The sequence below is a fragment of the Leucopleurus acutus genome, assembly GCF_964270905.1.
Source record: "Leucopleurus acutus genome assembly, chromosome: 6".
NCBI classification, from domain to species: Eukaryota; Metazoa; Chordata; class Mammalia; order Artiodactyla; family Delphinidae; genus Leucopleurus; species Leucopleurus acutus.
In genome coordinates, this window is record NC_139149.1 from 73,725,286 (window position 1) to 73,737,571 (window position 12,286).

A 12,286-nucleotide genomic window follows, 5' to 3' on the forward strand; every position below is an offset into this window, starting at 1 on the left:
TAGAATAGAGAGATGAATGAAGGAACTATGGACTGATGATTAGGGTATAAAGAAATATAGTGATTAATAGAAATAACTTGGTACTGTGGACAAGCACAGTTTTCTTGCAAAAATTTATCAAAGACCTATAAACAGCATTTGCCCCTCTTTAAAATATGACCCAGAAATTACTCCCCATATCCAGAAATACATTGAAAATCTATGTTAACGTGGCCTGGAAATTATACATACAAAAGTCTAAATTGAGAAATATTTATACTAATATTTATACCAATCTAGATAAAATGAGAACTTTTGGTACTCTTTTGATATTTCATGTGATAAGCTCTTTCTCTTTCTGTTTCTTACAAAGTCAAGACATGAAGGGCTAAATTTTTCTCTAGAAAAATCCGTTTCAGCTTTTACAAGCAGTACAAAATTTGCACTCTCACAAGGAATTACTCTTTGGCTGGCTAAAGAAATTTGTGACAAATAGAAACAGCTATAGATTAGTAGCTAACTTTTAAGGTGCCATTCAAACATATCTTAGATACTTAGTCTTTTGACATTTGCCTGAAACTGAATTTCCAGGACCCAGAGTGGGTGGACAAACAGAGGCTTTTCTTCCAGTTAATCTTTTACAGTTCCCTATTTAAATTGAGTTAGGGTGGATTCTGGCAAAATCCCAATATAAAAGTCTTCTAGGAAGATGAGGTTGGCAAATTAGTCATGCCCAAGAAAAGGGCATCAAGAAATTTCTCAAAATGATGCAGTTGTTAATAAGGGGAGATAAAAAAAGACCCACATCTAAGTCTTTTATTAAAACTCAAGGCAGAGCTTTTTGATATACATTCTTAAGTTGTGCAAAGACACGTATGACTAAAATATGAAACAAACTTATACATACACATATAGACACAAGCTCCAGATGTGCAATTTCTCCTAAGTTGTGTGTTGTGTCTTCCATAAGGGAAAAAGACATATTAATCATTTCTTTTACTGCTCAGGGGATGGGTGCTGCTCTCATATTTCAGAAAGGGGCTGGAGAGCGAGGGAAGCCAAACTTTTTCCTATTTAAGGCCAAAGCACAGGAATCTCAGTGGCTGAGTTTTATGACGGGCCCGGTGCTGAAGGGCAGGGAACAACTGATGGTGCTACTCTGAGCTGCTTTGCTTTTCTCCTTTTTGCACAAAGAGTCTCATGTCCGATATTTAGACATGATGAGCTTTGTGCAAAAGGGGATCTGGTTACTTTTCGCCCTGCTTCATCCCACTGTTATTCTGGCACAACAGGAAGGTGAGTAGGTACCGATTTCAAGAAACTTTACGGGGTTTTTGCCTTTACTTCTCTTTACAAATCAATATAAAGGGGAAACCAGTCTCCTAAAAGCCAATTTCCTCTGTCAGCTCCCAGCTGTGAAACATAGAACCGACCAGGGTGGTGCTTTTTACATTTGCTTAAAGAGAATACTGTCCGTTTTGTATTTAAAAGTTCTCTGGTTGTTGAAGATAAAGATGTTCTTGTACTAACTTGTTTTCACGTTAACGGTACTGGAAACTTTTTTAAATGGCTTTACAAAGTTCCCCTCCTGGATTGTTAACATCGTGGAACGCTTCCCTAAGCAGTCTGGAAGTTATTGGTCTCTTGTTATACCTTTATGCTCTCCTTTGTATGCTGGATTCTTTGTCAGCATAGAGCATTAAGCATTGTTTACCCAGTAAGATAATGCATCTGAAAAATAGCATGCATCAAGGATAGTCTAAAGGAAAACACTACACATTATTAGAACCACTGAAATATATTTCTGTAAAATGGCAACAAGGTAATATCTGCAACGTTCTTTAAAGGTTCAAACTGTAAAAAAGTTTCATTGTTCCTGTTTGTATTCAGTTTCAAGCACTTACATGGTTGATTAATACGTATCTTCTAATAATTTATTGTTAAGGGCCTAGTGTTTTCTGCATGTTCTACATTTTAACTGCATTTACATTGACAAAGAGAATATTTATGAAAATATTTTCAACAGGAATGTTTGACTTTTCTGCAAAGAAGGTAAAGATATTAGTACTCTTTGACTTCAAAAAGTTGATTTGTTCTATTTTCTAATAAGTGCAAATGATGGTTCTCATGTTCTAATTTCCTCAAAACCATGTTTGGTTCATTATCTTACTGTGTGAAAATATTTATTTTAATTCATATGTTTCTCAGAGTCATTAAAATACCAGACATATTGGAATTAAACCTTTCATAGAAATAAGTCTTTAAATGCTAAGTTTGAAGATACTAGAAGAAATCATTACACATTCATTTCTATGTGCACATAACACAAAAATGCTTACATTTAAACCTATAGTTTTTGCAAACATAGTGTCTGAAAACAGTTTTTCATTTTTAATGTCAGATATCTTTAGTGTCCTATAGGTTGTATATGGAAGTAGGGGGGAAACACCCAATGATATTTCTTCAGTTATATTCAGACCATGGCCACAAACGAAAAGAAACATTCATATTCCTTGTTCCCTTAATTTCCTCTCCTCCTTTTTCCTCTCCTCCCTTCCTTTCTCCACCTTCTTATCTCTCCACCCCTTTTGACTCCTTTAGACCTCTTCCCCCTTGTCATTCCTTCACTCATCACCCCACCCCCTTCCTAGGCAAGACCATCTCTCCTCCTCCTTCCCCACTTCCTCTATCACCCCCGCCCTCATCCCCTAGTGCCCACCGTGTGGCTTCATCTCTTTTCTTTCTTCCCTCCTCTTGTCTCCTCCCCCTTTCTTTCCCTTGAATTCTCAATCCTCTTTCCTCTGTTCCTCTCCTCTTCTCCTCCCCATTCTATTCTCCCAGAAGATGCCACAACCCCTAGTCCTTCCTTGGCTAAAATACCAAATGACTTCTACCACACCTCCACCTCAATCAAGACTTTTACCTTTTTAAAAATCCTTAAATTCTGCTAATTTCTGGGAAAAAAAATTACAAAGTTCTCATTTATTGGAAAGACTGCAAACATTTAATGTTTAGTTCAAAAGAGTGACAAAATATTTGTGGTTGCCTCGTGGTTACAATCTTTTATAATCATTATGACTATTTTTCTTCTCAATCCCACTTCAGAGGGGAAAAAAGTGTTTGATACCTACAGGATCTTTATATCACATAAGTTCTTTTTATTTTCCCTTTTCCCTTTAGCTGCAGAATATAATAAAAAACTATGAAATTTTGCTGATCCATTTGTATGCTTTTATGCTCAAAAGAAGTTGTAAAGGATTTTGTTCAGTTTGCTGCTTTTGTTTCTCATGAAAAAAGATGTTTAAGTTTTTTTTGAGATAGTAACATCTTATGTTCCCTGGAGGTTTTACAAAACAAGGCCAAAAATTGCTGGTAGATTAGTTTTGGGGAGGTTACAGGAGGTGGTTGAATATACAGCACATTGAGAATAGTCATACATAGTTCTGGGATATGGGTTTCTTATAAATGCCCTGAGAATCCCAGAAGCAGAACAGCTCCAATAAGCACTAACTTCTAGTCTATTCACATGAATATTCTAGAGCATAAAACATGTCGTCACAAAGAATTTTGGTCTTTTTACAAATCTGTGAAAGTTCTATCTAATTCATGTATTTTCTTCTACCAATGGAGAAATATGTTCTATTTTATATTTCCTGTAGTTTATAAACATGCCAGATTTTAAGCACAAAGACTTGCCACCTGACAGACAGTTACCATTTGCATAACCAATGCCAACATCAATGTTACACAGCTGGATTCCGTACTTTATAATGAGATTTTAAAATATCACGTGTGTGAATTTTAAATATTAAACACTACTTTCCTAAGAAAATAGGTATATTACTGATAAAATATTGTCAAACACACATACTTAAACACAAACACATGGTAGCAATATTCAAAGACTTTTAGGAAATGGGCTTGAATGTTATGACCATTTTCAAAATTCCATATATAACTATTCCACATATAATATATAACTATTTTTGTGAATATTTGTCAAGTTGCTGATTTTTTAGACTATTTGACATATTTTAGTTACTGCTTATTAAATAGATAAAAGGATAAAAAGTTATTACTAAGTAATATTGCTTCATTAGGGCAGGGAGATAAACTTTATTTTAATTAAAAGTGTTCTAATGTTTGAGCTTATATTTAGTTACTCGGCTAATTACACTGTGATAATGAACTGTGGGCATTTAATTGTTTGAGAATTAAAGTCCACTGTAAATGGACTCAGAGAAATCAGTTCCTTATCACAGGTTATGAGAGTCTATTTTCTTTTACACTAATTTCCATTATGCTTTAAGAGGGGATTTGTTACTGATCAAGCACACTTTGAATTGCTAAATCCACTTTTTAAATAGGAGGCTCATCTAAAATTTAAGCAGAAATTATCTTCAGCTCTGTAAAAATATAAATTCCAAGAAAATAAAATATTGGTACAAAATTTTGTGTTTTTCATTAATGATACCTTGCATTTCCTCCCCACCTCTAGAGTATTCAACATCAGATGATCTAAAGGCCTCTAAGAAAATAGATATTCTGATTAAATTCTGAAATTAAACATCTCTGTATTGTAAGAGAAAAGAACAAAGCCATTGGAACAATTCTGGAAAAGGAAGACTGTGGTTATGTGCTTCTAACTAATTCAGATTCTTGGGTTGATGTCTTATCTACAGGCTCATTATAAAAAATCAAGAACCACTGGATATGAGTTTTCTAGAAGTAGAGTTTACACTAAAAGCCCTCACAAAAGCCTCTGTTCCACACCTACAGAGTTGCATGCCAGAACTTGAGTAGTCACTCAGGGAGAAGAGTGCCATCTACTGAAACCCCATGGTTTCCATTGTGGATGACTGGTGCAGTGTTCCAAAGATTATGTAGCTCAGTTCTTTCATTCTGTAACATCAGATGATCTCACCACCTTGAAGTGATTAAAGTGGATTGCTTAAGAGTTAAAGTTTTAAAGATGAAAGATGTTATTGCCTTTGCTGGACATGAAGAACATTTGTAAAGTTTCCAGGTCTACAATAACTTTCTGGAAACGTCTCAGTGAGCTGTTTCTCGTAAAACAGTTTTTCTTGGAAAAAAGTGTAGTGCTGTTGTTTTCTACATTCAAAAGAAAAAATAAAATAAAATAGAAAAGAGAGGGGTGGTATGATGTAAAAAAATCTAGAGTTTTCAAAAGGGAAACTTGGCCTGTTTCGTGTCAAGATGACAACGGAAAAAATAAGATAGCAATTCTTACACAAACCATTTGTTAACTGCAGTTTGGGGAGTTACATTAAACACTAGAATTTCTGTCTGTGCCTAATGAAAACACAGCAGAAATGGATTCCTTTCAGATTAACTAATAAAACCGTTGTATTTTCCATGACTGAGGTCAAGAACTGCTGTTTAAAATGTAATCTTAGTGAACAAAATGAAAAGTTCAAAGAAGAGGGCAAAAATTAAAGTGCCCCAAAGATGTAAACATTGAACATAAAGGATTCAGAACCTATTAAAAATTAAATTTGCTTTGAAAAGTCACATTAAGAAATTACTGCTTCAGTAAAATGGAATTTATTTTTCCAAAACTTTGTTTTCTGTAGTATTTGGTGTGGAGGATAGCAAACAGGGACTGTGTTTCTCAAGTTAATTAAAATCAGAGAAACACTTTGGAGCTGCCTGGTATGTTCATAAATGTCCAGGTTCAGAAGGGAAGCTTTTAATGTAGTTAGAAGTTCATTAATATGAATCATTTAGTAACTATATTTTCTGAAAATCAATCTTAGACATCCTAAATATGTTGTTTTGCACTGGATACATAAGCCTTATCTGTTTATTGTTGTTGCCGCTGATAGGATCCTGCTTCTCTGTATCTAGTAAAATGTATGCTGAGTTCCCAGTCCCAGTTAATCCTGTTGGTGGTCTGGATGTCATTAGGGTGGTCTTGGAGATTAAAGTCTTTTTCATAAGGTCAGGAGAAAATAAACAACAGAATTCAACTCCAGATAGTATCTTCTCGTTTTGAGGCCAGATTGAAAAGATATTCTGCAGAAAAATGTTATTCCTTAAAAAAAACAAGAAATAAACCCATCTTTTTAGATTCTGATTTTAAGCATGCAGTATTTAGAAACCATAATGGGACAGAGCTTTGAAGTTAACTTCTTTAATCCCACCCTGCCCTTGAAACTGCAGAAAGGGAATAGAATGTAGTAGTTAAGAGTATGGAATTTAGAGACAGCTTTCCTAGGTTCAAATATTAGCTTTACCTCTTACCATATAAAACCTTGGGAAAATCACTTCATGTCTCTGTATCTCAGATTTCCCACCTGTAAAATGAGGATTATGACAACACCCACCTCACAGGGCCTGTGGAAAGATTAAGTAAAATAGATATATGAAGCGCTCAGAACAGGGCTTGCAACATAAGAGATACAGATACAAACTCTGCCTAGTATTAGTTTTACTAACACTGGAAAATAAAATTACTGTAAAGAAGAAATTAAAGTACTTAATGATTTAGTGATAAGGAAGGTAAGAATAACATTTTGGTTATTAGACATAAAACTTAAAGATGTTTGCCAACTGTAATTATACAAGTAGAATATATTTTCCTCAGTAATCCTATAATTGATCACTAATCAGATTATATTATAATGTAACTGCTGATTGTTAGGTATATGATACTTTTAATTCTAATTCTCTAATTATTTTTTATTTTTCACAGGGCAAAATATTAACCACCTTAAAGGAAATTTCTAATTGGAGACATAAAAATCATATAACTATAAAGAATAAAACAAGGAAACATCTAGAAATGATGATTCATAAAATTTCTTGGTTTTGGGTTTTTGGTTTTTTTTTTGTAGGGGACAAGAATAAGAAGAATCTACCTTGTCCATGCAAAACATTTTAAAATTGAAATTATCTATCTACTTAGGTCTACAGATATTTCCTTCAATCCTTTTTGTTAATTCATCTAACATACTTTAACATACTCTGATTAATAATAAGCAGCCAAAACATATTTATTAAAATGTGTGTTCTTCAAACATAAGTATCATTTAAAAGCCAAACATATTTCAGTTGGAAGCTATATGAACTCCTTTTGCTCACACTTACAAAATGTTCAACTTTCTACAGTAAACAGGAAAATAATGTTACGATAATTTGCATATCACATCTGTTATTTTTAGATTTTCAGATTAAAGAAAACCTACTCTCTGAAGAGGATTCAATAAGAAGAGAAGAGAAAAAAATTAAACTTATCACTCAAGCTAAATTAACAATTTGATTGGATGCTTTAAGGCATATTATTTTTACTCCAAAAATGTAATTAAGACAAACATAACTTGCATTATTTTTTAGTCACTACAGTAAAATTCCATCAAATCAGCATAAATTAACATTTGAAGAATGGAAACCAAAACAACAAAAAGGAAAGTTTTTAAGAACATCTGAAAATATTAAATTATGTTACTTGGTTTTATTTTTCTCTAAAGTTCCAAAGCAGAGAGCTAGGAAATAAAAGAGTCAAAGAGTGGATTATGTCATACACTAGCTTCATTTTGTTTTATAACTTAGATGATGATTTAATCTAATGCATTGTTTGAGTGACCACAGAGAAATTTATTTCAGGACAGTTCTTTGTACTAAGGAACAGAAACACTAAGTGACATGAGAGGTGGGGTTTAAAATTAATTACACATTGGAACAGGGAGACTTAGTTTAAGCAATAACAATAAAGGAAGTAATTGGGAAATCTATTACTTGTCCAGCAGTAAAAATGAGATTATTTACTTTTTCTTTAACATATTTACAAAAGTACGTATCTTATTTTTTTTCATCAAAGCTGCTCTGAATTTAGATATCTAAGAAAATAAGGGAATAATATGAGATGACTACTGTTTCTGAATTCCATTTTCTATTTTATTTCTAAATGCTGCAAGTGGCTAACTAGAGCATTTTATTCCTCTTGAAAACAAAACATTTTTTTCCTTGACTCTACCATGATTTTCTCATATATAACTAGGCTATAGTCCTAAAACTGAGGACCGTGAGACATCTGTGTAATAGGTTTAGCTTCTGAGAGAACATATTGCCAAGCATATTTTGTCATGCACAAAACACAAAGTTAGAGGCAACTACATAAAATTCTCCATTCTTTCAACAAGGGTGACTGAGGTAGAACTGCAGAGAAAAGTCTGACTTTCAGCTACAAGTTTCTACAGAAACTGACTTTTCAGGAGAGCCAGATTTCTTTCAAATGAATGTGAGATAAGTTACGGCAATAAACAAAAGTGCATTAATTCTTACTTTTCAAGCATTCCACCTTTCTTCTTTTATTTAGAACAACATCACCTTAAAAAAAAAGAGAAGTACACCAAATTAACTCAACCTTTATATTGAGACCTCTGTGTTTTAAAAAGCATAACACACATGGCTTCTAATAAAATTTGGAGAGAAAAGGCTAAATAATTTTCATTTATGTAACACTGAGTTTAACCCCAATTCTAAAAAAGGCATTTACAACTTTAATGTCAATATTATGCTCATTTGTTTAAAAGTTTGCAGAGCGAATGTAAGATACCGTATCTCTAGGTTGTGATAGTACCTTCAATGAGACACAAATATAGGAGGATGAATACACAAGGGAAAATGTTTTATGTTAATTTTAAAGCAGAATAAGAACATAGGAAGAGAAGATATTTAAAATACAACATGCTTGACCCTAGTTTTAACTGTTATCTTCATTTGTCTTTAATATGCCATCAGTATCCAACAGCTAATTTTTATAAAACAGGTCCTATGTTAAATATAGAAAGATATTCTTGACCCAAAGACAAAGAGCTAAAAAAAGTATTCATATAAACTGGTCGTATCTTTTTCTTTTTTTCTCAACTTTATTGAAATATAAATGACAAATGAAATTGTATATATTTAAGGTGTACAACATGATGAGTGAGTTGATATATATACACATTGTGAAATGACTACCACAATCAAATTAATTAATACATCCACATAGTTACGTGTGTGTGTGTGTGTGTGTGTGTGTGTGTGGGTGGGTGTGTGGTGAAAACACTTAAAATCTACTCTCAGCAAATTTCAAACATATATTGGCCTATGGTCAATATTCTTTATACTAGTGATATCTTCAAGGAAGCTGAGAAGCCTGATATCCACATTATTAATGAGAAAAAATCTTGAGCTAAAACTAATCTGTTGGGACACTTCATATAATGTTAATTTAGAGAATTTTTTAAAAATAATTCATCTTAAGAAAAGGGAGCCAGTGTAAAGTTTGAAGAGTGTATGTCATACAATTTTATTAAACAACCTTCCATCTCATCAAAATTTTCATGCCTTTTCTGAAAACCAGTGAACTTAGTTCCTAAATATGTCATTTCTGCTTAGAGAACAAACTTAATGCCTAGATCCTTTAAATTACTACTGTTCATAATAATATGAAAAAGATTGCACTTCTCTTAAGCATATCTTTCAAAACACCATTTAAATAGGCCTACTTCATTCACATGAGGTAAGCATTTTGGCATTCAGCTTTTATGCTCACAAAGTATAAAGGAATGCTCCTTTAAAAGCTTAGACAATATTTCTTTCCAATGTTCTCATCTGTTTCAAACATGGAGGAGGAACTATAATAACTTTTTAAAATAAGCAGATTCTTTCTTGCCTATTTAAAATTGCAGTGAAACAATCATACTTTCTTTTATTAGCTGTAAACACATTGGGTAATTGTAACAAGAAAAGACTTTTAAACTTCTTGAATCCATCAGGGGTGTGGCACAAGATGATTAAAGTTGTATCTGCACACATAGATGGAAATGAGGAGGGGAGGTATGCTGTAGAGTCCCTAGATTCTAAAATTCTCCTTTTTCTGTGAACTTTTTTTACTGAATCAGCCAAACCTCTATACTCAAAATATTTAGCATTACTTCAGGTATGGAGAGGATATAAAAACAGGAACTTGAAGAGGTGATCTTCATGGCTGTATGTAGTATCCAGGTGGAAAAATCTCAGGACTCTCTCAAAGGCCTCTTGGCCACAAGGCACCAAAAATTGTTCTTAAATGACTTGCCTTCTCCCAAGCAAGCCTCTTTCAACAGACAAAAGTTCAGGCTCTGAGAAAATAAAATTTCACTGTTTCACAAAAATATAAATACTGAACAAGTACGTGATTTGTTGTTGGCAAAAATTTTTGCAGATGTTTAGAAACTTGTAATTTATTTTCTCAGTTACTGGCAAGCTATCAAAGTAATCCTCAAGAGCTAAAGTTGTATTCAAGCACAGTCCACAGCTAATGCTTTAAGAATTGAGACCTGGTTTTATTTTGGCAACCCCTAAGCTGATTCATTGTTAATAGCTGCTGAAATTTCAGTATCGTACATAAAATTAGGAAACAAGTCTAAAATTTTCGTTGAAGCAAATTTTTGACCATTTTAAGCCACACATACACATGATCATGATTCATATTTTTCCTTATTATTCCTTGCCAATTTTTGTTTTAAAAACTTTTTTTTTTTAGTGATTTGGAAACCTCTTTACATCCATATGAGGTATACAATATATTATATCATCTTATGTTGACCTACTAATGCCCAACAGAGCTAGCAGTGATATTCAATACATACAATAAGACTTGTTAAGATTTTCCCAGGAATCTGGAAGAGTTTTATGTTGCCAAGAGTAATTCAGTTTTCCCCTGAATTTCTCAACTAGGTTAATAAAATCCAGAAAGTCTTCAGAGTTAGTGACAAAATCATCTTTATAGTTTAATGCTCCCATCTATAGTTGAAGCAAAGAATAGAAATTAGATAGCAAAACTTGTTTTCAATTGCACAATTAATAAGTAAATGTTTAAGCGATTGTCAGATTTCCACTGGTATTAAGTTCTCACTACAAGCAAAAGTAAAATACCTACCGGCCCTAAGGAAAATTTACCTTGGTATGCCAATTTGTTGTTAATAAACAGATTTGGTATTTAACGCAGTCTCTTACTACTTAGCAAATTATGGAGGAAGACCATGATATTCTTCATAATTTAATTTTTGGATTTTTTTGAATGTGCAAAATATTACATCATCTCTCTTATTTTTCAGTTGTTGAAGGAGGATGCTCCCATCTTGGTCAGTCCTATGCGGATAGAGATGTCTGGAAACCAGAACCATGCCAAATATGCGTCTGTGACTCAGGATCTGTTCTCTGTGACGACATAATATGTGATGACCAAGAATTAGACTGTCCCAACCCCGAGATCCCATTTGGAGAATGTTGTGCAGTTTGCCCACAGCCTCCAACAGCTGTGAGTTTAAAGAAAATCTGTACATACTCAAGATTCATATTTAAACACATGAATAGTTCCTATGTCATAGGAGCCTGAAAGGAAGTGAAAGTAATGTCCAGCAAATAATCACATGGGTATTACCAGTAAAAACCTGTTAAAAACCAGGGATTGGATGCAATTTAGGATAAGGAATTGGGACACACTTCATGGGAAAATTGTTCCTATCTATGTCTTGTTTAATCTATATCTTTTCCATTTATTAGCCCACTCGCCCTCCTACTGGTCAAGGACCTCAAGGTCCCAAAGGAGATCCAGTAAGTAAACATTCTACAGTGAAAGGAAATTAGTTCCTTGATGAGTTTGCTTTCTTTTTTTCCCTTCTAATAACCTTTCCATATTTGAACTTTCATCATGTATACATTTCCTTTAGTACCACATATTTAAATAATGACACATGATAACTCAAACTGAGAATCCATAATTGTGCATGTAAAGACTCAGATTTCCCCAACTTTGTATAATGTCTTCATCCTTATTATTGGTTTGAAAAATAACATATAGGTCAATATACAAAGGAATAAATTACACTGAAATTATACACATGATTTGGGTACAAATGTATAGATTCCTGAGAAAACGTATCCCTTATGTTGATTTCTTATAAAGCATAGAAGCTATAATTTAATAATGATTCTAAATCACTAGGACTTTTCAGTGTTTTGTTTATTTTTATCTCTGATTTTTTTTTAGGGTCCTCCTGGTATTCCTGGGAGAAATGGTGATCCTGGTATTCCAGGACTGCCAGGTTCCCCTGGTTCTCCTGGCCCTCCTGGAATCTGTGAATCGTGCCCAACTGGTAGCCAGGTAATAAATTCCAGGACTAAAAGAGTGTCCTATTTAAAACTACCTGGTTCATTTTCTTTTCTTTAGTCTATATGACATCTCACTTCTGTGGATTTCTTATATCTATTCTCTGATTTTATGTATTTAACAAATTCCCATCTAGTGCTTATA

At 33.3% G+C, this 12,286-nt stretch overlaps 1 protein-coding gene across 1 annotated transcript in view; it reads left to right on the forward strand.

Moving 5' to 3' along the window:
* The first annotated feature begins 1,104 nt into the window (after positions 1-1,104).
* The window catches only part of COL3A1 (collagen type III alpha 1 chain), a 38,069-nt gene continuing 26,887 nt past the window's right edge, over positions 1,105-12,286 (forward strand). The window contains exons 1-4 of the mRNA XM_082840647.1: positions 1,105-1,275; positions 11,088-11,290; positions 11,536-11,586; positions 12,023-12,136. Of these exons, the coding sequence (XP_082696773.1) occupies positions 1,197-1,275; positions 11,088-11,290; positions 11,536-11,586; positions 12,023-12,136 (447 nt within the window). The 5' untranslated portion in view covers positions 1,105-1,196. The remainder of the gene's footprint in view (positions 1,276-11,087; positions 11,291-11,535; positions 11,587-12,022; positions 12,137-12,286) is intronic.